This window comes from Hypoxylon fragiforme (assembly GCF_022984875.1).
Source record: "Hypoxylon fragiforme strain CBS 206.31 chromosome Unknown GGS25scaffold_5, whole genome shotgun sequence".
Taxonomy (NCBI): Eukaryota; Fungi; Ascomycota; class Sordariomycetes; order Xylariales; family Hypoxylaceae; genus Hypoxylon; species Hypoxylon fragiforme.
Window position 1 is genome coordinate 3303102 of NW_026054760.1, and position 25691 is coordinate 3328792.

Below are 25691 nucleotides of genomic sequence, written 5' to 3' on the forward strand. Positions count from 1 at the left end.
TGTTTAATGCATGTCATTTGGGTGCGCATGCCTGCCTCTACATACAGTCCAGTCTAGTATGGGGTTGGTAGGGCCACAAATGCTGCGCCGGTACGAGATGTAGTTGGTACAGAATACATACAGAAGGACTGACCAAACTTTGAAGGCCTTCCTTGCGCCTACTTAATTTTGCTTAGATCTGCAAGGGAATAAAGTAAAATGAAATAAAATAAAATCTTTTACCAACTTTTACTATTAATAAGTTGATGGAATGGAATTATCTCCGGACGACAAAGTTTGAGCCATACACAAAGGAAGTATGAATATAATAATATTCATATTCATTTATCAGTCCACATGGTACATAGATGTATTGCATGATCATGTAATACGTACTGGTATGTGGAATAACCTCGGTAATACTAGTATTGCACTACATATGTAGGTACGGAGTATTAATGTTGATTATCAAGCACACATCCAACATAGTTATGTTCTACTACCCTAGGTTAGATGTGTACTAGGTAAGTAGTACACATAACTATATCTAATAGTTACATAGGCTACTTATGTATATAATACTACTAGGTAGTTACTGTATGAGACTATTATGAGTGCCTTACCCTAGGTAGGTAGGTACTAGTAATATGTAGGTAACCCAAAAACTAGCCCCCTTGTCTTCCAATCATACCCGTGCATTGGCACTCTAGGAAACGAAATGAGCAGTTTCAGAAATAGACAAAGGATTCAGGCACAGGGGCATCGCATCCTTGGTCTGCGGAATCGTTGGAATGCTACCTACGTAGTTGTTACTAGGTATTCGTTACCTGGGTCTATCATCGAGGGTAACAATCTTTTTAACCTTAAAGGCAATGATGTGGTTCTTACGGATTTAAACACGTTGCATTTGGTAACCACTACATTTATGTATGGAATAGGCCTTGTAAGGCTTGGAAATAACATAATGCATAATATACATATCCATCTATATAATGGACACATGTATGACTTCCAAAGTTGGAAACTCTTAAGGGAGCAGAGTAGAGTCACAAGACTATTACTTATGACATCTACTACTGTGATATGTAACTACTATATTTGCTGATTGGTTGGTGAATGGGGAAAATCTATACCTCCTATGTAAGAACTAGGTAAGGAAGGAGTAACATACATAACATATGTAGATATCAATGATGCGAATTGAGGTTTGGTTACGATCAACTGTAACCGAATTATTCCTAACTCCGGCCTTGTTCTCAGTACCCCGTGAGATCATGGTCATCTCGGGGATTTCCACTCGCCTTTCATCTAGTATCATCTATTATCTGCTCTCTCCCTTAGTTGAATCCTACCTTGAATAGTTTTCGTAGTTGTCTATCCAGGCGTCCCATGTGCCCGCCCAAGACAATAACTTCAATGTTAGTATTAGCAGCCATAGGATACGAGACCGAAAAGGTGGAGCGACTTCTCTAACTAGCTTTCTACGTAGCGTAAATGCGAAATTCGAGCTGCGTTGGACGGTTTGTTGATAACTTAGTGTCAACAGTTTTCTGTCTTTCTGTCTTGAATGAGGAAGAAAGGAGTGACTATCCACCGCTAGTTCCATGGCCGCATAGAATGCGGCCACATCACTGATAAATCAACAATAATGTCGCTGCCCCTATTAGATACTGACATGTAATAGGTAACGAGAGCAGCTCCCAAGCAACTCCCAAGCAGCCCAAAGGTGTATTCATTCTTTCTTTGATCGTTTACGGAGGATTTTAACCCTATGAAAATAGCTGGATCTACTAGCAGGCTGTACGCTTTGACCCTGACTCGACAGTAGGCATATTTGCCCGCGCAAGGGGATACGATTCTATTGGATAGTTCGTCAATCAGCTCTCTGCAACTATGTACCTAGTTCGATGCCCATGTGTTTTGCATGTATTAATGTGTGGATCACTTGACATTGCCATATGTATGTAGGTAGGCAGATATGTGTGTATTTACATACACCATGTATGCAGCAGTGGTGCATCAGAATCCAAAGAAAGCGGTGTTCTAAGTTCTTAGTGGTCAGGTTCCGCCGCGGATGTGAGTTGAACGCAGCAATGTAACTCGCAACTTAGGTGGGCTACTGCAGCATTTCTTCCATTTGTTCTAGAAGCCCATTTAAATTATTTGGAGAATATGTAAGTCCTGAAATTGGAGTCTACACGTGTATGTAAGTGCTACTTTTAGGTACTGAATACATATTACATACATAGTTACATGTATTTCATTTTTGTCAAATTGCCCTTTGAAATGCATACTACACTATGTACCTAGTATGCACACACAAGAACCGAAAAAAGAAAAATCTACAAAACACATGAGGTAATCTTCGTCATGCATGTCAAAGTAGTAAAGTAAATACCTACACTACACTACGTACATACATAAATATATGTACTAATGCCTAGCTACTTGAAGGTTAGTACAGTGCTATGTAATGGAAAAAAGCAAAGGTGCAACGGTATCTATCTACCTAGTACCTAGTTGGTTTTAGTCGTCTGACAACATTGAACCACATGCATGTTGACATGGGAAGATAACCGATATCTTAGACAGCGATCCCAGCATGGGTCAGGGGTAGAGCCCCAAATCGTGGCCATCGGGTTACGATAGTCCCCGCATTCAATGCTCTTTTTTAAAAAAGGGGCGTGCCCCACTACACAGTTAGAATTAAAGTTTCGCGGTCCTTTTGAATCCCTAGGACCCTTCAACTTAGTTGAGCCTACCTAATAACTAACCTAACTAGCCCTAGGTATCTCAACCCCAACGACATCACGATAATAAACAATAACTACATACCTATTAACTAATATCTACATGTAGTACTACGTATTTAGTGGCTATCTGGGCATTATACCTACATACCTATAGTACGAACAACACATCCAAACGGCATTTGCTTACATACATATATATACAAATATTTATATTGTATGTTCATGATAACTTCAACTCTTGAATCAGCTGATTGGGTGAGATGAATAGGCAGATCATAGCTTACATACTATGCATGTTACGGCATCCCGAGACCGGCTCTCTTCTTTTCTTACAGTGCATATGTTGTCCTCCGCGGCAATATTACTAGATACCTACTTACATACCTGCCTAAGGCTAGGTATGTAGGTAATCTTTGGTGGTAGTGTAACAATCAGCCAACTGCAACGTCGATACAAATTGCATCCTGCTCAAAGTCCTGACTCCTGAGTCAATATATACCTCCCTACATCAGGTTACATGTACCTATGCATATCACATCAACAATTGAATGCCATTGGCAACGTCCAAGTAACCCCAGGGGTTATTACTACCGTCCCGTCTTACTCATCTGACATTTTCGTAAGTGAGCCTCTTCAACACCACCTTCCTTGTACCTATTTTTGTGTATTACCCTTTTCCACCTTCGCCTCAACGAATTACATCCTCTCTTCACCGATATAGTGGCAATTTTGTGAGAACTTACTCCTTGCATAAGGATCATGCACATCAGCACCGAAACCGTTCCGGTGTTCGACTCTTGTCTAGTGTAACCCGTGCCTGACTAAACAGCCTCATTTGTATAGCATACGAAGTATGTAGTGTATACAAAATCTTCTACACTTTGTAGAACCATCATGGCCTAGGAAATGCTGCCTAGGTGCTGAACCCGATCGCATGAATGATTCGCTCGCGTAAGACGACTAGGTATGAAGAACCGTCTGATCACCTCCTACAGCTCGTCGCATCCGAAATAATCCGTTTCTCCGTGTGATATAACATCAATGCCGTCTAGTATGCAGTCATATTGCCACGCAACGCATAATGTCTCTATATTGTCACGTTTTTTTTTTTTTTTCAGCAAACAAGCGCATACATTACCTGGGAGTAAATGTGAGACAGCGTGATAACAGCATGGTCGCCCCTTTTTGAACCAAAATGATTGAAATGTACAACGGCAAGTTCCGCAACCAAGACATTGCTGGATAAAATCGTAATGAGAAAATCTCACAGACGCCAACCGTAGCACGCACTTGTCAAACCAAACCCCGAACGTACCGTACGCGTATGTACGTAGGTAAACATGGTGTAGAGTTAGGAAAGACAAACATGCTGACTGGATGGTACCTAGACCATGGTCCAAATAGAGGGTCCTCTCATTCAAATATTCGGTCAGAGAATGGCAAACGATGACAGGACGAGTTTCCAGGAACCTCCACCTCGGGTCACTCCCGCAAGCCCATTTCCTGGGACGCCAGAACTAATATCTCCACTTCCTCGCATCGACCCCATAGCAGAGAACAAATCTGTGGAGATGGGCTTGTTAGCCTAACCACCCAGACACACAACGAGACGGAGAAAAAGAGGCCTAGATTAGCAACTGCTGCGACGACCAGCAAAGCAGGCAATTGCCAGATTCGATCCCCATCCAAATTCTGCGCAGTTGCTCATCACAAATGGCCGTCGATCACCTGAGGATTTAGATGCTTCACTCAACGTTCAACATTCGTTTCTCGGAGAGAGAGAGAGAGAGAGAGAAGGGAGACCCTTTCTTTCTCCGAGGCTTTTTCAAAACCCTGCAAAAAGCGGCGCCAGCAACGCCTACCTAATATAACAAGCCTTCCCACCGCCAGCAAAGCGGATTTCGCCAGAGAAAAAGTCGTTTGGGGCCCCTATCATATCAAAAAACGTTTTGGACTTGGCATCCAACTACGCCATCACGCAAGAAATGACAGCCTGCCCCCTAAATCCAAGATCCGTCCCGGCAGGTCAAAATGCAATCCGCTCCCTTGCCTAAGGGGGGGTGGTGGTGGAGGGGGAGGAGGGTGAGGGGCTGGGTCTACCGATGCGACGGTGGCCCACCGCGTCCCAAGAAATGGTGATGGACAACAAGCAAGTTTAACCCTAAAGTGTCGCCGCTCGCATACGAGGGATATAAGTGTATGTATGTAGGTACGAGAACACGAAAGACAACAACGGCAACCAATTTCGTACATACATATAATATAATAAATGTATGATTGATGAGCGGTGACAACGACAACGTCAGCCCAGAGCCTAAAGACACTTCTTGCTCCTGTCAAACAAAAAAAAAAACTCCTCAAGGCTAATAGGCAATCCGGGATAACTACTTAGTTAGCAGCCTAGTTGGTAGATCTAGGAGTTAATAGATTACACTAAGGCTAGGTTACCGAGTTACTTAGCAGAACGCCGCCTCATCCTCCTCCCTCCTCCTCAAGGCTCACCCAGCCTTGCATATGTATGTATGTATGTGCTTCATGCATATGTACCCTACCTAGGGACCTACCAAGTGCACTCATCAGGGGCTGCCATATACCGAACCAAATAAGCCCCTGGTTGTCCGTCTCTCTCTCTCTTATTTGGCGCTAGGTAGGTATGGATGGCATTGGATGCATACACACTTGGTACCTACTACCTACTAACCTCCGGGCTACGAACTAGGAGTCTAGGATAGAACAACGACGATGGTACAATACAAGACTACTAGTAGTCTATACAACTGACTAGATATCATATACACTACATTGACTTAACTAATTGCAACCTATCAACACCATACGCCGCACTCTCCGATGCGCCGAAGCGGGATGGCCTAATAGCCTTGTGAATCTGTAATTACCTACCAAGCCCTTGAGCCTACTTTCTACCCTAGCCTCTAGTGTACCTAGTTAACACACATATTATCAGCCTAGTTAGTGTCCATCCATTTAGCTGGGTAAGTTTAGTGTGTTCATATCCATAGCTACTGATCAGCGTTTCATAAGGTCGCCGTTCATTATTCCTCCTAGTGTATTCACTGTATTGTACCTAGTAGTAGTTAACTATTTCATAATAACCTACCTAACCTAGCGGCTTAGGTACAGTAAATAGATGCCTTCAATAGTAGGCAACTACACACCAATTCAATAACTAGGTAGTTATAGCAAAGCTGTCTTTCAATATAGGCCCAAGAAATCCTTTCGTCTCACCTAATAACTAACTACCTTCAAATTTTTCATTCGAATACTCTTTCTCTTACTTCATCGTAGTGTTACCACGACCTACAGACTACAGTACCCAACCTACAGACCCAATAATAAAACTCGCCCAGGACCAACTACTCCGTACCTAGGTTACCCAGGTTACACACCTAAGTATGTTCGACTCTAGTATTATTACATCGTAGCTATTAGTTCCTGTCTTCAACCGGCGCAGCATTTCAACGGCCGGCCAGCCCAGTCCAGCCAGCCAGCCAGCCAGCCGGGAACACGAAAACACAACACAGCACAGCACAACGAAAAAAAAAAGCCAGCGTTGACCGCTCTTTTGTAGTTATCCGCAAGCCCCTATGTTATGTTATTGTATAGGTAATACCTACCTACTAACTATACCTAACAACATAATAACGGCATACCTACATAAGTTACCCGTAGTTAATAGTTGAACTTTTCAAGTTCAATGTTCACACAGCTGTCAGTGTCAGCTACCTAGCCACCTATGTATGTACCTAGGTTACACTAGTTATTAACTATTAGTTATCGTGAGAACAGGTAGTTACCTAGTAACTATGTACTCGATTACACGCCTACATGTACCTAACGGTTTAACCTACATACCCTGTGCAGTTACCAGCAGCTTAGCTACCCTACCCTAGGTCGGCCGGTATGTCATAAACTCCACCCATCGTCCGCCCGTTCGCCTCAAAAACTAGTTACTCTAAGTCTCTAACTAGCTACTTCGTACACCTGGGCAGTAGAGAGAAAAGAAGAAAAAAAATCAAAAAAGGGACGTGTTCATTCCCCGTTCTTTATTTAAATTAGTGTAGGTAGGCTATTTAGAAGAAGAAGAAAAAAAACAGCCTTCGGCCTTGGGAGAAAAAAACCACGGCCGTGCGTCTCGGCTTTTTTTTTTTTTTTTTTTTTTTTTTTGACAGCGGAGATGATATCTAGGTATGGCGACTAGGTAGTTATCGCGTCCTCTGAAATCTAGGCGTTGAGGTAATTAAGTAATGATGTAAGTACTAAGTGTGTAAGTATGTATGCATGAGCAGCGGCGATTCCGTATCAAACAGTGTAGGTTACCTAGTTATGTAATACGATAGTTACATACGATCAATCTCTCCAGTTGCCTACCTGTCTACAATATAGACAGGCATATATCTACTATCTATGAAGGCTAGGCATTACCGGCATTGTTAAGTAGTGTAGTAATACAGAAAAGGTCATCCCCGTACGAGAAGCACCGATCGATCAGTCAGGTGAACCAAGAAGCCGAGAGCTTTAGATACGACCCAAATTATTTTGTCGGGTAACTATTGTACTACATACGTAACTAATCATCATGCTCCTCCCTAGGGATAGGTACATCCGTGTAGACTACACTACACTATCTGGGCAAATTCCCCTTGATTAACAAGTACATACCTACCTGGGTTAGTAGGCACCTTGGCCACCTAGTAGGTAGGCATTATCAAAAACCCTTCCCCAAAACCAAGCGACCTATTCCTCATTAAGTCTTCGTACCACACAAGGGTTTAGGGCAAGATGGCAGCGGTCTCGTCCAGGGCCTTATTCAGCAGCTCGGTCGCAATGGGATCCTGGGGATGGATGGCTAGCGCCTGATGGAGGACCTCCACCGCGAGCTCGAACTTGCCTCCCTGCTCCATGTATATCAAACCCTTGGCGGAGAAGATGGCCGGGTCCTTTCCGCCCTGTCGCAAGACCTCGTCGAACTGCTCGAGCGCATCGTCATAACGCCGGGCGCGGCGGTACGCGTGCGCCAGGTTCGTGCGCGCCGAGAGCCAGGCGCTGGGCTCGGAGTCGATCTCCTCCGCCACCTCGAGCGCCTTGAGAAACAGTGTGATCGCATCCTGGGGTCGATCCTGGTGGTAGTAAACGATGCCCATCTCGTTCAGCAGCAGTGGGTCGGTCTTGCACAGACCGTACGCCGTTTTGAGGAACTCGTCGGCTAGCGTCATGTTGTTGAGCGCGTGGTTCTGCATCCCCAAGAAGACTTGCGGTAGGTGCGTGCCCATGAAGAGCCGTGCTGCGGTCGAGTACGCCGAAATAGCCTGGTCATGCTCGCCCTCGGCCGCGAACGTGTGCGCAAACCCGATCCAGGCCGGCCCGAAGTGCGGGTCCATCATACTGGCTTTGCTGAAGTAACGTCGAGCTTCGGCGATCTTGTCGATGCTGAAGTAGTAGATCCCGACGGCAAGCCATGTGCACGGCTCCTCGGGGTGCGTATCGGCGAGGTCGTGCGCAACTAGGAAGAGCACATTCTTCATCTTTAGCTCGAATAAGCACGCTAAGTGCAAAGGATATATACTGAAGTTGTACTTGTCTTGTTGCAGAACAGATTCGGTGATGGCCAGCGCGTCTTTGTATCTACATTGGGTATACAGCAAATCGGCTCGGGCAAGCAATAGGTCAGGGTTTGAGGCGAGATTGTAATGTGTAGATAGAGTCTCGCAGGCAGTCGTAAAAGACGCCGGGTTTCTATACTTGGAGAGTCTTGTAGTATAGAGCATCTTGGTAAATTCGGCAGCTTCTTGCGATGATGACGAGTCTCCTGGGACGGTAATGGCATCGAAATCAAGCGACTCGAGGAAATTCCACTCCTCTTCCGGTGACATGAGTGAGTTCTTCATCAGTTGCTGGAAAGCCTCGAAGCATTGCACGTCGATGCGTACGGCATCTTTGTAGCACTCTTTTGCTCGGTCAAAAGCATTCTGCTTAGCATAGCAGATACCTCTCAGAAAACACATGGCGGCCTCGAAGCGCCTATTGCCCACCTCTTCCTCTGATAATTCATATCTTCGGTCTTGGGCTTTGGCGGCGCTTCTTCCATGATGTGAAGCGGTGGTGCGACCACTGGTATGCTGGGTTTTGCGCTTGGTGGCCGGATTTGAGATCAAGTGAGTGGGATTCCGCTCACCAAGCACAGTAAGCGCCTCATCAAATCGAGACTGCTTGATAAAGCAGTGGGCAGCTAAGTAGCGACAGGACGGATTGCGGGCGATGAGGTCCTGCTTGGATAGAAAAGCCTGGGCCCTGGTATAATTACCAGTGGCGAAGTGTACTTGTGCAAGCCAAAAGGCATCATTATCATCATCTAAAAGACGGATTAGTATGAGGCTTGGCTTGAAATAAAATATATACCTAGTATATAAAGGGACAAATTCATTGATGTGCAACCTACTCGTTAATGCTAGAAGCTTATCTCCGATGAAGATGGCTGAATCGTATTGTGCCTTGTTTAAGGCATCTTGCCTCCACTCGCGAAGAAAAGTCTCCATATTATGTAATCAGAGAAATAAGAAGCTTATGAGGCTGATATTGTGGGTTGGGTTGGAGGCTGACTTGGAGATGGTGTGGTGTTGATTTAGTGAGGAAGATGAAAAAGGTGAAAAGCGAAAAGACGCGTTGAGATGTAGGACAGCAGAGGTCAAGATAACAAATCACCTAAAATAAAGTGGATCATGCATTTCTCATACAGTTTATATAACTTCAGAATTAGTTTACCAGTCTCCTAGGTTAGACAACTTGAAGTTATAATTTTTGGATGTGCAACATTTTGAGGCTCAATGATCGATGTTGTCAAGATGTAAGTAAGAGTAGTAGATTGAATGTTTGGACCAGGTTCAACGCGTGGTGGGGGCTAAGCCGCTGAAAGGCAGGCTAACATCAGCCCTAATCCAGGCATTCTTTCTAGCGCTGGGTAGGGTGAGTGCAAGTGCAACAAGTGCTGTTACTTAGTTGAATCCTGGCAAGGTTCAAATAGAGAAAGACTTGGGCAGGTGGTGACATCAATATGCCAAATCAGGTGGTATTATAGGCGCCTACCTAGGGTAGTATAGGTACACTTTAGCAAGACTATATAATTTGCCAGTGGGTACATACCTATATTACCTAAGATACCTAGGGTCCACGGCTATTTCAATGTTCTACTACTAACTAGTAGTACTTCTCATCTTTTCTACTTCTCATCTTACAGAGTAACTTACATAGCACTCTCATTCACTTCAATGCTATTCATCATGAAATCCCTTTTCTAAAATATAAAATATTAGGTATTAAGAGGCATACACATATTACTTTGTCCTTCTCTTTTTTCTCTTAATCATAAATAGAATACCGGCATAGGTCGCATATATGAAGTCCACCCAGTATTCACGCAAAGGAAATGAGAATGCGGCACAGCGCATTGATTTATACTAAATGCGATGTTCTTTGATCTCAATAGAGACAAGATCTGTAGCAATCAACGAGATACTGACCTCTAAGGCTACTTATTATACTAGGTATGTTACAACCTAACGTCAGCCATGGAGTAACTGAAGCCCGCGCCGCATGCAGGCCACGTTTTTAATACTCAAACTATGGCATACCAGCGACTATCATCTACGTAAGTGGTGATATGCCAAGTCAAGAATCAACCCTTTATTGGTTTTAGCTGGTTTCTGGCGTGGTACAGTTAAACAAAACAGAGATTGGTGCCGTGTTTCCCGATGGCCCCTTATGTAGATAAGCTGAGCTGACAGTAAAGGGGGATTTTGAGACGGATTGCTAGCAGAATTCGTTGAATGTTCACTTTTCATTGATTTTATGTAACTGTTGATGTTAGACTATGACATATGAATTGCGAATGCGACAAGAAAAGAAAAAAGAAAAAAAGAAGCCACTTATAGATCCAATCAAGGAGTTTCACTGCATACGATACACGGCGCCAATAACCTCTCTCAGCACTTAATAGGTTACAATGCCCAGTATTTACCGATTAGCGGGCGTCTCCGCTACAGCATTATTCTTAATAGGTCAGTACAATACAATATTGAAGTCATACAAGTCATACCAGTCATGGAGTGCATACCTACTTTAGTGTACGCATGTATTTCGAGGTTAAGCCAAACTTATACTTATACCTAAATCATAATAGCCATCTTTTTCTTCACGAATCCCGTCGACGTGGAATACCAATGGCACCGCTTCTCTCCAACCACCAAGAACCAGACCTCTCCAGATGGAAACCCCGCCATCGCGGGCGGCATGCCCTTACGTATCATGTTCATAGGCGCCTCGGTCACGCGCGGTGAAGTCTCGGCTGGCGATCAGGGATACAGGAAACAGCTTCGCGAAAAGCTTACATCACTGGGGAATCCCGTTAATTGCGTCGGCTTTAATCGGTTTGGCGACTTTCCCGACAACGACCTGGAAGGCTACGGCGCCAAGCGAATCAGGCACCTCCACGAACACGCGAAACAAGCCGTGCCGTACCTACAGCCGAACCTCATCTTAGTACAGGTCGGCACGAGCGATTGTTTCCAGAAGGACGACACCGTGAACATATTTACGCGCATGCGCGAGTTCGTCGACTACATGCTGGAAGCGTCGCCGCGGGCCACGGTCATCATGTCGACGCTGGTGACCACGCCGAACCAGGAGTTCGAGCCCTGCATGAAGAGCGCGAACGCGCAAATCCGCCAGGTCGCCGCAGATCTGATCCGCGAAGGAAAGCCGGTCGCGATCGCGGAGATGCACTACGACCAGGGCCTTCCCAGCCGCCCTCGGCCGGAGGATATCGGCAACGACCAGATTCACCCCACGAACGAGGGCTACTTTATGATGGGCGACATCTTCATGGAGAAGATCCGCGAGGTGGAACAGAGGGGTCTCCTGAAATATCCGGTCAAGAATGGCATCCCTGAAGACGGCGAGCAAGGTAGGGAGGTCGAGGACCAGTTGAAAGAGAAGGCCGAGAAGGAACACCCTCTGGATATGTGAGCGATGGATGGCCAAGGCTTGGGACAAAAAGAGGTCTATAGAATAAAAGGTATCATCCGCTCGTCGGGACGGTCCGATGAGCGGGATCTAGAATGCCTTTGTAGGCTTGGGTCGCTATCCGACACGTTATCCGACAATGAGTTTGCGTCGGAGCCAGAATAAAGGTTTTTTTTTTTCCAGGAGCGATACAAGATACAGAGAACGTCGGTATACTGATTCGAGATTAGTGAAAGTTTGTACTTGTGTATATCCTATGGATGTGCAGTAGAATTCCCGTTTAGATCTTAGCCAGGAACCATTTTGCTGCAGAATCCCAAGATCTGCAAAGCAAAGGAAAAAAGAAACAGCGAAAATACTGGGCTGCACCGATGTCGAGCAGGTGTTTACTGCACGTCACTAGCCAAGATTACAACATAAACGAGTGATTTACAGGAACCATTTTACGGAGGCAGCAGGGGGGGTTGGCTGTCAACCCTAATATATGTCAGTCGGTGCCCTTTTCTAGGGATTTGAACTTCTTGTTTCGGTCAAGCGATATGAGAATCGGTTGGTTACCAAGATGGCCAAACTGGTGTTAGCCCAGATGCATCGTTACGCCGCAGATCAGGGACCTGGGCAAGATACTAACTAACTAACCCAGATCTGCCTCGTGCGGATTAACCCCCCGACCTCGGCTGCCTGACCTGGAGCCCACGTGTGGTGAACGTGGTTAGAAAGAGGGGGTAAAAGCGAGGCTATAATGAAAGTATTGTTCTTTGTATTTCACTTGATCCTTTGTGTCGTTATTATTAGGATTCGGGGCCCCATCCGTCCCCCTTCCCCCCCCCAGCAAGCCTCAACTTGTGATTCAGATAAGTTGGCTTTGGTAAGCCGCCTCTAAATCATAAGGCCTAATAATCACCATTCCGTAGTCATCGCGTTCAATAAAACATGAGTAATTTTCTAATATATCCGCGCACATGGAGCTCCTGAAGCAAGTTTTTCGGTGTCAGATGAGTTGAGTGCCAGTTACATCCATGATACGTCTAATGCTATTACGTAGAAGTACTCTGAATGTCGCCTCCTCAATTGTAGGAGCTTACCAGGGGGGGGGGGGGGGGGGGGCTGCCAAACCAGCTTTGATCCTTCAGCTCTTACCACCTTCCTTTGTGCAACTACAGAACAAGCTTCTGGGTGTTCCTGGATGGGAAAATCGCGTGGATGAAAAAGAGAACCTGCGACAAGAATGGCTTGCTTTGTGCTAAGGGGGCGGGTACCTGTATCAAAGATGGGTAAGACCGTCTATCTAAGCAGATGTTCCTCTAATAGCTCCCATCGATGTCAAGCAACGTGATTGTTTCCCGTCACTAAGAGGAGGGATGCGTATATAAGGGGATGGGCCATCTCGAATTCAAAATACAGGAGTTTACTTTTCTATCCGCCTCACCCACAAACTACTCACTGTCTTCTCTATTCAAGTTACAACAGCTACTACTCGGCTAGTCACTCCTTTTTCTAAGCCTTCAAAACAGCAGAAAGCAAACCAATCCTTGTCAAATAGATAAAAACCAGTAACCATGCTCTTCAGCATCTTTTCAGTCTTTACATCAGCGGCAGCCGTGTCTGCCGCAGCCCTTCCCTCATCCTCATCCTCATCCGAGAAGCGTGGCGGCGGCTCCATCTCCATAACGCCGCACGACCGGTGGTCGTCGTCGATCGGCGTGCTGGGGTGCAAGATCAACCCGGACCGCGTGGCGTACTGGCCGTCGGCGCCGAGCTGCAACAACATCTGCGTCAAGGTCAGCGCCAACGGCCGCAGCGTGCACCTGCTCAAGGTCGACCAGTCGGGCGGCGCCCACGACATCTCGTACGACGCGTGGAACTACCTGTCGACGGGCCAGTCCGCGACCGCGCACCCGACGTACGGGGGCGGCATCCCCGCGACCTGGGAGGACGCGCCCATGTCGGCGTGCGCGAGCCTCATCCGCGAGCCCCACGGCCGCCTCGCCTTCTCCGCCGCCAACAGCATGAACTTCATCTCCTCCTGCCCCGCCGGCTCCTGGGTCGCCGAGCACCACGCCCTCTACAACATCGCCAACTCGGCCTGCACCTACGGCTTCGACGAGGTCTGCACCATGCCCCCGCCCAGCGAGGGCAACCAGGCCAAGTGCCCCCACCAGCTCGGCCGCCAGGACCCCCTCAAGTCCCAGCCCGTCTGGAACATCGACTACGGCACTGGCAAGAAGTCCCTCGCTCAGTGAGCGCGCTGTCGGACAACACTTGGGACAACCTCCCGTACATACATACCTACCTACCTACCCCATCTAGTCAAAGCTCGTTGGACGAGCTATTCCCGATGAGCTACAGGCACTGCGACTATTCACAAGGTCGCTTTCCGTTCGTTTTTTTTTTTCGTGGCATGTGGTCTGAGGCATACACATGCACATGCCATATCTTTCTCTTCTTGTATATACTTTGCCTCCCTCTGCGGGTTGGACATACTCACCCACTGACTTCAACTGTAAATATTCATTCGCTGTACACACTATATACCCATTTAGACGGAGGCAGGACATACTTACCTACACTGATACCTTCGCTATACATATACATAGACACATACATACATCCATACATACCCTCGTTAGGTAGCTTACCTGCCTTAGATAGCCCCTGTGGGATAGATACAAAGGGGCTGGAATAAAAAGTGATCTCCCCAACCATTCATTTTTTTTCTCCATAGACCCGTGCATGTTACATGTTACTAAACACAGAAGTGTTCAAAAATCCGATTTAAATAATGTTTGTACCTAACTAAATCTTGTTGTAACTTGGTGGCTTAGCTTGGGCTCGTGACCGTTAAACCAACTCCTGAGAAATAATAGACTTACATGGTATAGTGCCTAGGGAAGCAGCTTGCGAGTATTATCTTTCTTCCTACGCAGCCATCACGATGACAACCATCCTAAGAACATCAATCCAGTCATCCACATATACCTACCTACCTACCTATCCTGAAAACAGCAGCCCGTTCACTTCGTAGCCTGCCTACCTGCCTAATCCGCCACTCTAGATCCAGCCAACCCAAAGCCTGGCACACACTTAATTCCTTCCTCACATCCTTCCTTACTGACTAGGCATCCATATATAGGTATTTAACAAGATTACAACATTGGTATTGGTATTTCGGGTACAGTACTTAGCTACCAGGTTACCTAACCTAGGTATCTATCTACCTTGTCCCCTTACAACAAAAGCCCTCAAGGCCCTAGACAAATCAAATCCATGGATCCCACTTCTTTCGACAAATCTGCCTCTTTACTAGGTAGGTAGGTAAAGTTAGGTAGGTAGGTAGGCATACCTACATAATTTACCACGCACAATACGAATGCAGCCACGCAAAAACACCTTTACAATGCAGCTGGGCTACCTAGGTAGGTAGGCACCTAGGTAAGCCAGCAGGGTAAGTCAGATAGCCGAGGAATTCTCCCCTTCCACCCACCCCCTTAAGCCCTAACACCCAGCACCAAGCACCAGACTCCCAACACCCCGATCCCTGAAATGCGGAAAGATCATGACTGAACTCCCCTATTGCTTGCTAACCCCGAATACCTCCAGTGGCCCAAAAATCAATCAAAAAAGCCATTAGAGACAGAGACAGAGACAGAGACAAGAGAGAAACAGAGAAAGGGGAAGGAGTAATCGAACGATCAACTTCTTCCTATTCCTCTTTCTCCACCCTTGCCTGCCTGCCTGCTTGTTTGTGTGGTTATTTATTTGTATGCTGACGTCGCCATTCGTTCAATGCGCAACTTCGTACCCATTTGCTCGTACATAGCATCCGTTTCCATATTAATTAGAGCCACTTGGCTTTGGGGGGGTTCTTCTTCCTTCGTAATCTTACACGTTCACAAATTAGCTGCCTTACCTACCCGATGGAGGCAAGATAGGCTCATTTACACTTCATGCTAGTCGATAGGATGATGGAATTCCTTACATAGGGAAAGTCAGTCAATGAGACTCCTTTACCTACGCAGGCCCCGCTCAAACACCCGGCCATCGCAAACGCAGTCCATCGACCCAACGACCATAAAGGACATCAGATAGCTGCTTGCAGTGCTCCATACCGGGCTGGCCCTCGCGGCCGGGGTACTTCATCTGCAGCGCGGCCTTCTCCTGGTCTCTGTCAAGGCGCGAAGCCTTGTCGGGACTTCCGTTTAGGCCGAGACCGCCGCCGCCAATCGCCACGCTCTCCTGTCGTCGGCGGTGACTCTTCAGGTGGGGGTTGTTGGACGCGAGGACCAGCTTCGTGGGGTTTTGGCTTGGATGGCTCACCGCTGACGGCGTCATGGGCGCGCCCTTGACTATCACCGTGCTCTGGGAAGTGGGAGAGACGGGGCTCTTTAGGCTTAGAGGAGAGTTACCGCCACCACTGGTGTTGTTGTTGGGCAGGAATGCGTTGGCCAGCCGGGCATCTTGCGAGACGGCGTTGTTCAGATTGCGCAGGAGGTGGTAAGCACCTTCGGGATCTACGGAGTCGAGCAGCGCAAGCGCGTCCGATAGCTTTCCCAGAGCCTCGCGCTTAGCCATGCTGGATGTCTGCGCGTGGAGTTCGGCGAGAGTGGGCTCCACGGCCCGTGCGTAGAGGCGGCGTCCTAGGATTCCTTCTTTGTTCGTGGCGTCAACGGTGTTGCTAGGATAATAGTTGTTCTCATCCACCATGGTGTTCACTGAGCTGAGTGGAGAGACTTGGCCAGAGGTGGAGCAATCCGAGGGTACTCGGCGAAAGATGCGATTGGAAGAGCCCGTATTGCCAAAGGACATGTCTGGCTGTAGGGGACGTCTGAGCGCAGGGGTAGGCGGGCCACGAACAGACCCAGTGACCGACATCTGGGCGAGGGAGGATTGTCTTCGCATCGTGGCCTTGCGCATGGTGACGGGGGCTGGCGAAGACGGTTGCAACGGAGCATCCTTGATATCCATTCTGCGCAAGGCTTCTTCAGTAGAAAATATCGATGACGGCTTGCGTGACTTGATCGTGGGTTTCTTAGGGGCCACTGATCGAACTGTGTCGAAAACCCATTCATCCCTATCATCCCTAGGCGATAGGTCTTGCAGTGTCTCCTGGTAGAAAGTTCGGCTCTTCTTTTTGGTCTTCGTGGCATCATATTTCCGTCGTCGTTCGATTAATTCTTGCAATGCTTCGACTTTTCCAGAGGCCCTAACGAATCTATGCTTGAGCAGCTCTTTCGCGGAAGGTCGGCGATCTGGGTCTTTCATAAGACACTGGGATACGAAGTCCTTGAAGTCCCTAGAGAAATTACCCTCGAGCTTGGGTGGGGAGTTCTTCGGGATTTGAAACAAGGCCTTCATGGGATGGAGATTAGCATGTGGAGGCTCCCCGTTGGCCATTTCAATAGCGGTGATTCCTAAAGACCAGATATCTGCCTTAAAATCATACCCAGCTTGCTGAATCACTTCAGGCGCCATCCAAAAGGGTGTTCCCACGAACGTGTTCCGCTGCGACTTCATGTTTGTCAACTGTGCCGCCACTCCAAAGTCAGCCAGCTTGACTTTGCCCGACTCGGAGAGAAGGACATTGGCGGCCTTGATATCTCTGTGGATCTTGCCTTCGGCATGGAGATATTCGAGGCCGCGAAGCAGTTCGCGACAGATGATGGCGATGTGCGTCTCGCTGAACACAGACGGTTCGGGTTTGAGCTGGAAAGAATGACAGGTCAGATGCTGTAATTTGCGAAAGGGTTATATTGTGGCGATTGTGATATATTACCAGGTCAAGACAGGATCCACCTCCTAGGTATTCCATTACGATCCAAAGCTTAGTCCCTCGCAAGAAACTAGCCTTGTACTGCGTTACGTACGAGCTAGCGCAAGTACTCAGAACCGAGATCTCGGCCTGGATATCCTGGATATCATCTTCAGTAGATTCAAGATCGATCTATCCAAGCACAAGTTAGCGCGGTTACATGGGCTACTAGGTAGTATACCTAGGTAGGTTAAATGGGTTAGTTGGGTTGTTTTTGTTTGTTGACTGTGACCTACATGTTTGATAGCAACGACTTCGCCGGTGGCCTTTTCGATGCCTTTGTAAACCACTCCAAAGCTGCCACCTGGAGGAGACAAATAGAATTAGTAAGTGTTTCTCACGATGCATGTTACAAGGTGAGGGCAAGGGTATGACGCACGGCCAAGTTCTTCAAGAACCTGATAATGGCTTGCGATAGCCTCGGTGCCCATGTTGCCCATGTTGCTCATATTGCTGGGGGAACCACGGCTGTCGCACTTGGAGACTGATTTTCAACACGAGAGTGCAAAGGCAGAGACCAAAAGGTAGCGACAGCGATGGATGGAACCCGAATTTGACGGCAGCAAAGTTAGCTAGAGAGCTAAGCTAAGTGCTCAGGGAATAGAGGGTAAGGTTCCACAGCGCAATTGTAAAAGATAGGTATGTATCGTTTACTTAGCATGAACGAATGATTGATGTAATTGATGCAAAAGCGAATTGGATTGTAAGTAAACCTAGCCTAGTAAGTAACTAGGGGTTGCGAGGGCAGGAAAGCAGCTTAAAGACTTGCGACAATTGACGTAGGGACAGCAATTATCTAAATATGATAAGTGCATGTAGGCAATCTGTTACTCTGGTAAATTGGTCTGCGATTGATAGAAAGGAATTGGTTGTAAATAGGTAATTATCGTAATTATTATTGGATTGTTGTAGAGGAAGGCTGGAGAGAGCTGAAGAGAAGGCCGGCTGGGTTTGTGGTTGTCAGGGTGTACTACGTAGTAAAGCTCCTTTGGAGCTATGACCAACAATAGACTGCCGCTTTAGGGGTAGCGTATAACTTATCAGAGGGAACTTACTTATCCGTGGACTCCAAGGTTATGGAGACCTAATTTAGGTTATCAGTATTATTATTAGCAGTCGCATTTCATGGATTATGTTGTACAAAGTCGGTACTAGGTAACTACCTAGGTACCTAGTACTACTAGTACATATGTAATACATAATTGTAGGTACATGTATTGTACATATGTATGGACCTGATATGGTGTAATTGAAGTTCACGATGCTTCTCATGGTGGATAGCTCCAAAAGAACATAAATGCATCAATGATGCATGTGTATGTAGGTAGGCACATCATGTAATCAAGAAGATAAACACATGCACAGTCCCAGGGGCAATACATATGCTACTGTTAAAAGCACGCAAGAGACGCATTAAGCATGTTCTAGCACTACATATGTACATATGTAAGTATCACTTACATACCAGACGCACCACTGCACCAGAGGCTGCACTACCGTACATGTACCTACATTAGTACTTATGTATGTACATGCAAGATGAATCCCAGGATTCTGATTTGTGAATGGGGCATAAGGTAAACAAGCTTGTTCATCAATCAAGTCTTGAGTTGATATTCATGGGTAACTTGGGTAACTGCTAGGTACCTTACCCCGTACTCCATCATTCTCACTTGATGTTCAATCATTGATGTTGTTTCTAAGCAGGTGACATAATTGTATGTTTCAAATGATCGTATTGAATACTACCTATATCTCATGCATGTCTTGAATGATTTGCACTAGAGCTATAAAAAGATGCCCAGTTGGGTACGTAAGAAGGGAGAAAGAGGGGAAATCGATTGACAACAACAACATTTAGGATCCATGGATAACTATTGATATCAACATAACTTTTAAGGAGAAAAGGGCCTTCCATACATTATTTGTATGGTACAATTATAGTAGTTAAATATTGCATGTAAACGATGATATGAATAGCATCCAAACCTTCAAATGTTATTCATAACTACGGCGTACATAGAGTTCCATGTTACCGTTGACACACCTTAGCCTCTTTTCAATGTTGATAAATGTTGTGGCGGGCTGAGGAGCTTGGACTATCTGCAACCGCCCTGAAGTAATTGAGTTTAGTACGACCTACCTAGGGTAGGCCAGTAAAATAGTAGCCTAGCAGCCTTGGTAGGTTGTACAAACAGCCCTGGAGTATGCACTAGGTACCATGTAGTACTAGCGTACCTGGGTAATCCCCCTGTGCGGCAGACACAAACGGAAATATTATCCACTCTATTTTATGGAACCCGAAGCTCGGGCGTTACCTGGCAACCAAAACTGGGGACCCCTCTGTTTTCATACGATGGTAGTGCCAAGTTACCTAAACTACCTAAACTGCAACCTGCCCCAATACCGCCCCGAGCTTCTAATACTAAATCGCAATTATTGACCAGAATTATTTTCAATTATCCCAATCACAATTGACCGATCTAACTTGGTGTGTTGGCATTCTCCAGATTACAGAGATTACAGATTCCCTTCCGGGCTATCTTACCATCTTTACTCACCACTTGCACTACCACTTACACCACTTGACAACACTTGTCACCACTTACTACCCTTTTTGCGCCTGCAACCACAAAGTACCTCCAATTAACTCCTACATAGAGTACCAGCTAACTTACACAATTCCCACTGCCCCCTCTTACTCTTACTCTGAATTGCTTAGACGCTTTTTAGCCGTCAATAATAATTCAGCATTTACTATTGCACCCGTCATTGTTGATCCATCTGGCTGCATACCTACGAACAATTTACACCGCCTCATATGCTATCAACCTTTTTTTCCTGCGTATTTACTCCATCGCCTTGCAGCAACCACCGGATACGGCTGTACAGGAATCAGAATAAACTCAGAATCCTCTAAGTTTTGAACCGATTTGCACCAACGCCCGCCTATCCAAACTGGCGAATAGACGAGTACCTGCATCACGATTATCGCCAAAATGGGGTCAGCACCGCCGCTTCCCACGCGGTTTCCGTGCTGGTGCAGAGCTGTTTATTCTTGGGGGGGAGAGGTATGAATTATTTTGTTGATTTGTTGATTTTTGATTTTGGGTGGTTTTTTTCCTTGTGTTATTGTATTTGCGATTTTGCGGTATATCTGTTTTGCTCTATTTTTCCTTTTTTGCTAACCTCCATATTAGTCGCAACACGATCTGGGCTTCATCGAGGGAGATTTAATAGAATGCTTGAATGCGGGAGATGGATCGTGGTGGACGGGCAGGTTACGGCGCAACAAGACCGTTGGTGTCTTCCCATCAAACTTTGTCGAGGTATTGCCAGACAATTTTCGACCTATCACCAGATCAGCAAGTCCGTTGACTTCGAATACCCCGAGTCCCACAAACGCGCCTCATAAATCGAAGTCGCGAATTTTCCGCAAGCCATTCGAGGCTTATGCGAAAGCACCTCACTATACCACAGCAAAACAACCTGAAATAATACGGGACGTATCCAACACACCACCGAAACATAGTTCTAGACAGAACTCGGCTAGTTCATTTAGGAGCGCAGCACAACATGGCGTTGACCGTGGTCCATCACCATTCGAGATGCAGGGCCAGGGCTCGAGGGGACCATCACCTGCACCCCCAGCGCACACTTACAAACCTAGAGCTGCGTCTCCCGCGCCTTCGATGAAGCCATACAACAACTCTAATAGAACCCCTTCCCCTATTCCGCCACAAAACTATAATTATCAACGAGGACCATCACCGGTCCCATCTCCTATGCACAATTACGGCTCAAGGGCACCATCACCAGCCCCGTCATTTAGTTTTAAGCCGTACCGGCCCGGAGCGGAGCGCGACTCTCCTCCACCACCAGCCCCCCCTCCACATCGTCACGTCGCCAGGGGAAATTCGAACGCGTCACGTGCATCTTACGACAGTCGACTCCCACAAGAAGGATATCATACGCCGCGGGGTCCTTCCCCAGCACCCCACTCCCCAGGTGGAGATGGATTTACCCCCTCGCCATTGCGCGAAGCTATGGATGGCGTAATCGAGCAGTTAGACGCGTTAGGTATGAAGCGCGGGAGCGACTCTCCGGAACCACAACTGGGTCCGTGGTCGCCGGAATCATTCGACCTAGTCCATCATCGGTCGAAAAAGAAGGGACAAGGCAGACCGTTGACTGCCATGGGATTGCCATTTCAAGATTCGGGTTATGGATCGTTTGACGGTGATTCATCACAGCATAGCGCGCTCCAACCTGGGTTCCAACCACAAGAACAACCACTCCCGCAGCTGAACAATTATGTGGAAAGAATGGAAAGTCGTCTTCGAAGGATGCACCACAAAAGCTCGAGCGCGGAGGCAACTCATAGTCATAGTCGTATGGAGGACCCAGCCTCGCCGCCACCGCCGCCACCACCTAAGAATCCACTGTATAGCAGGCCCAAGTCCTCACTGGCTGACCGGGCTTTTGGCGAACGTAAGTTCTTGCGCAGACAAAAGTCGAATTATGACGTCGGACAGTTGGATAGAACAAGCACTACTAAGACGACTTCTACCAATGCGTCTTCCGGTACCCGAAGCACTGCCACAACCAACACCAACAGGAGTATAATGAGTGGCACCTCGGCAGGCGGAATCAGTGCTACTAGCGCTGGTAGCCTGGCTAGGAAACACCAACGAGCGCGGAGTGCCCTCGGTTTCCGAGATGTCGATGACGATTGGGATGCGAACAGGCCGACTACGCCCTTTACGGGGGTATCTTACCACCCCAGCCATTCCACTTCGGCTATGCGGCCTCCGTCTCAGGGCGGCTTCCACGAGGACGGAATTGCCGCTGTGGGAGGTCTCGTGCAGCCCGGGGCGGTGAAGCCGAAGAAGCAGAATTTTATTAAGAGAATTCTAGAAGCGACGAAGACTGGCGTGGCAAGCGGTCGCAGTAGTATTGCGACCGGCGCCGGTTCCGGGCAGGCTGCGTCAAACAGGCGATCGATGCATCATGGGGCCACGGCTATTACAGGAGGAGTTAGTGCCCCGAACCTGTTACGAGACCCGGCCACCGACATGGGACTTGGGAACGGCGTGGATTGGGTCCAGGTACGACGGGATGTGAACCGTTCGAACACGCTGTCCAAAAATGAACAAAGTGAGCGACGCGACCGTTGTCTGATGCTGGATTATCCGGCAATAGATCCCGTCGATGAATTCTACGACAGCGTGGAAGGGGACGAAAGCGCCAACGGTGACCCAGTCCGCGATCCGATCAACTATCAAGCTATCAACCTGAGTCAAGTGGACAAGAACTCACGGTTCCTAACCAGTCTACCGACCATGACGACTGCGGTTACTCTCGCGACAACCTATGTTTGTAGACCGTACCGAAGCGATGTCCAGCGCCTCCGAGCCATCTTTACTTGGGTTGCGGAGAAGATCAACTGGGACGAAGACTTTGAAGGGGAAGTGGATACGAGGCGAGTAATCCAGTCAAAGCGAGCGTGCGCCGAAGAATATGCCGTTCTAGTTCACGAGATGTGTGCCGCGATCGGCATCCACTCGGAGGTGATCCGCGGTTACCTCAAGACGCCCGGAGAAGTTCCCGAAACCGGCATCATGCCTCGGTCGAACCACTGGTGGAACGCGATCATCATCGACAGCGAGTGGCGCATGATGGACTGCTGCCTCGCCAGCCCCTCGAACCCGCGCCGCGCCCTCTACTCGAGCACCAACAGCGCGAGCGCCGAGTACTGGTGGTTCCTCACGCGGCCCAGCGAGCTCTGCTGGACGCACATCTCGGAGCACCACAGCCAGCAGCACATCTGCCCGCCCGTGGCGCACGAGACGCTGCTCAACCTGCCCGGCGCGTGCCCGCCCTTCTTCAAGCAGGAGATCCAGATGGTCGACTTCAACACGTCGCTGACGCGCATCGAGGACCTCGAGATGGTGCACATCAAGTTCAACGTCCCCGCAGACATCGAGGTCGCCGCCGAGGTCGAGGTGCGCGGGTTCACGCGCGACGCCGACGGCGACTTCTTCGAGAACGGCGAGGTTGTCAAGAAGCGCGCGCTCGCGCAGGCTGACTGGTACGGCGGCACCAAGCGGTACACCGTGAAAGCGCTGCTGCCCGGCGACGAGGGCAGCGGCATACTGAAAGTATATGCCGGCAAGCGCGGCCTCATGCACAGCATCAAGGATATCCCGCACCCGCTCGCCTTCGCGCTGCCGATCATCCACACGGGCGAGAACCCCCCCTACGAGTTCGTCACGCGCCACCCCACCCCACACGCCCAGCGCCACGACATCTACGTCGCGCAGCCGCAGTGCCAGCGCCTCGCGCTCAACAACACCTTCGTCTTCGCCATCCGCCAGCACCCATCCAGTCCAGCGGGCGGCAATAGCAGTATCAGCAACGCAGGAGGAGGCGGGTCGAGCCCCGTGCCGTCGATGCGCCCCGGCAGCGCTATGAGCATGACGAGCAGCAGCGCCGCGGCGTCCAACCCGAGCTCCGCCACCGGCAGCATCGCGGGGAAGAAGCCCGCGAAGCTCGCGATCCAGACGCCCGGCGGCAAGATCCTGAGGCTCATGCGCAAGGAAGACCGCGGCGGCAACGGACGCTCCGGCATCGGTGTTGGGGTCGGCAGTCGCAGCAATGCGAGCGGCGACGAGGAGGCGAGCGACGGAGGCACGTGGGAGACGATCATCAAGTGCTCTGAGCGCGGCGTCTGGCGCGGACTGGTGCTCGCGGACCGCACGGCCAGGTGGTGCGTTTTTGCGGAGTGGATCTGCATCTGAACGTGGCCTGGCCTGGTCCGTTCGGTATATATATAATATCCCCAAAAGCCTGCATTGTTTATTGCAACGTTCAATGATATCAGTACGACACAATATACCCCCCCCCACACACATACACACACGTATTACGCAAAGAAAGGCCCGTGGCACGTGGTTTACGACCGTGCTTACCTACGTACGTACTTACGACTTTATTTCTAATGGAGATGATCGACGCTACGAAGATCGATTTATGAGAAGACTGCATCTCGACTGACTACTTTACGTACTTGCTCCCCTATCACCTATGTACCCACCTTACTTCTTCACCATACTCGCTGCATGCATACCTACACAATTGATGTACTGCATGCCATTACCACTACTACGTTAAAAGGTTATACCCTACCTACCTACTGGGTACTAGGTATACCTATCTTACCTATGTACCAGCCTACGTACCTAAACTGGGTTCAATGTTTATTAACTTACCATACGTATATGTATGTATGTATGTATGTAACGATGAAAATGGCCATGTCGAAGCTTCAACGTTTGATGACGGCGCAGCTAGCCAGCCAGCCGGACCGCTAGTTGGCCAGCCAGCCAGCCAGCCAACCAACCATAACTAACTAAATGAACAAACGAAATAAAGAAACAAACGATGACATACTATTTTGTTTTGCTTTTGCTTTTCTTCCCTCTTGCGTCTTGCATTGTGTTCGGCGTTTGATGCGGAGCCGGGGGAGTTGGATGGGTTTGCAGTTTCGCAAAACGGGTCGTCGAAACGGAAATGGGCGTTTGCTTTTGCTTTTGCTTGTTTTTATTTATTTGGTAACCTGCCTACCTACCTAACATATAGGAGTAGGAGGAGGAGGAGGAGGACATCAAGGATGAATATTTTGAAAGAGAGAAAGAAGGGCGTGCCAATATGTAGATGTTCCAAAGTTTCTAGGCCGTCACCTTTTTTTTTTTTTTTGCAGGCAGGCAGGGAGGCAGGTTGAGGAAGGACATCAGATCAGGGAGGAACAGGAACTTCGTTACTCGTCGTCATAACATGCCACCACCACCGCCACCTACTCAGTATACTGACCTAGGTACTGTAACTGAGTCTGTAGGTAGGTAGGTAGGTAGGCATGGATGGAGTATGTAGGTATACACAATACCGAAGAAACCGAAACCAAACCAATTGAAGGCTGTCATGTGGCCGGGAAATTCAAATGTACTTGTAATTTGTACGGAATGTTAGGCCATTCTCAAAAAGAAGAAAGAAAAGAAAGAAAGAAGGAGAGTGAGAGTGCTCCGTTTTGCTGCAAGCTTTTCTGCTTCTTTCGT

The 25691-nt window shown here is 48.1% G+C and overlaps 5 protein-coding genes across 5 annotated transcripts; 3 read left to right on the forward strand and 2 right to left on the reverse strand.

The window, feature by feature from the left end:
- Positions 1 to 7241: 7241 nt before the first annotated feature.
- On the reverse strand, positions 7242 to 9802 carry GGS25DRAFT_492437 (TPR-like protein). Its single transcript, XM_049261192.1, has 2 exons — positions 9190 to 9802; positions 7242 to 9102 (listed from the first exon to the last, which is right to left on the reverse strand). The coding sequence occupies exons 1-2, from the start codon at positions 9284 to 9286 to the stop codon at positions 7523 to 7525; spliced, it is 1677 nt and encodes a 558-aa protein (XP_049117130.1). The 5' UTR covers positions 9287 to 9802; the 3' UTR covers positions 7242 to 7522.
- Positions 9803 to 10397: 595 nt separating this feature from the next.
- GGS25DRAFT_298797 (carbohydrate esterase family 3 protein) lies at positions 10398 to 12172 on the forward strand. Its single transcript, XM_049257635.1, has 3 exons — positions 10398 to 10804; positions 10927 to 11935; positions 11999 to 12172. The coding sequence occupies exons 1-2, from the start codon at positions 10750 to 10752 to the stop codon at positions 11769 to 11771; spliced, it is 900 nt and encodes a 299-aa protein (XP_049117131.1). The 5' UTR covers positions 10398 to 10749; the 3' UTR covers positions 11772 to 11935; positions 11999 to 12172.
- A 947-nt stretch (positions 12173 to 13119) lies between these two features.
- Positions 13120 to 14011, forward strand: GGS25DRAFT_531908 (uncharacterized protein; the record flags this gene model as incomplete). Its single annotated transcript, XM_049265541.1, has 1 exon — positions 13120 to 14011. Exon 1 carries the CDS (start codon positions 13328 to 13330, stop codon positions 14009 to 14011), a length of 684 nt encoding a protein of 227 aa, XP_049117132.1. The 5' UTR covers positions 13120 to 13327.
- Positions 14012 to 15758: 1747 nt separating this feature from the next.
- GGS25DRAFT_298805 (Pkinase-domain-containing protein) lies at positions 15759 to 18197 on the reverse strand. Its single transcript, XM_049257636.1, has 4 exons — positions 17957 to 18197; positions 17814 to 17881; positions 17542 to 17709; positions 15759 to 17471 (listed from the first exon to the last, which is right to left on the reverse strand). Exons 1-4 carry the CDS (start codon positions 18024 to 18026, stop codon positions 15795 to 15797), a joined length of 1983 nt encoding a protein of 660 aa, XP_049117133.1. The 5' UTR covers positions 18027 to 18197; the 3' UTR covers positions 15759 to 15794.
- A 2119-nt stretch (positions 18198 to 20316) lies between these two features.
- On the forward strand, positions 20317 to 24594 carry GGS25DRAFT_531916 (uncharacterized protein). Its single transcript, XM_049265542.1, has 2 exons — positions 20317 to 20648; positions 20778 to 24594. The coding sequence occupies exons 1-2, from the start codon at positions 20577 to 20579 to the stop codon at positions 24375 to 24377; spliced, it is 3672 nt and encodes a 1223-aa protein (XP_049117134.1). The 5' UTR covers positions 20317 to 20576; the 3' UTR covers positions 24378 to 24594.
- Positions 24595 to 25691: the final 1097 nt, after the last annotated feature.

Excerpts from the sequence above, each read along its gene's own strand:
- GGS25DRAFT_492437 (XM_049261192.1), bottom strand. The coding sequence starts at position 9,286 with ATGGAGACTTTTCTTCGCGAGTGGAGGCAAGATGCCTTAAACAAGGCA. Across the intron at positions 9,103-9,189 it reads TAAGCTTCTAGCATTAACGA|ATGATGATAATGATGCCTTT; the intron begins GTAGGTTGCACA and ends TCCGTCTTTTAG.
- GGS25DRAFT_298797 (XM_049257635.1), top strand. The coding sequence starts at position 10,750 with ATGCCCAGTATTTACCGATTAGCGGGCGTCTCCGCTACAGCATTATTC. Across the intron at positions 10,805-10,926 it reads TACAGCATTATTCTTAATAG|CCATCTTTTTCTTCACGAAT; the intron begins GTCAGTACAATA and ends AAATCATAATAG.
- GGS25DRAFT_298805 (XM_049257636.1), bottom strand. The coding sequence starts at position 18,026 with ATGAGCAACATGGGCAACATGGGCACCGAGGCTATCGCAAGCCATTAT. Across the intron at positions 17,882-17,956 it reads GGTTCTTGAAGAACTTGGCC|GTGGCAGCTTTGGAGTGGTT; the intron begins GTGCGTCATACC and ends TGTCTCCTCCAG. Across the intron at positions 17,710-17,813 it reads AAGTCGTTGCTATCAAACAT|ATCGATCTTGAATCTACTGA; the intron begins GTAGGTCACAGT and ends GTGCTTGGATAG.
- GGS25DRAFT_531916 (XM_049265542.1), top strand. The coding sequence starts at position 20,577 with ATGGGGTCAGCACCGCCGCTTCCCACGCGGTTTCCGTGCTGGTGCAGA. Across the intron at positions 20,649-20,777 it reads TTTATTCTTGGGGGGGAGAG|TCGCAACACGATCTGGGCTT; the intron begins GTATGAATTATT and ends CCTCCATATTAG.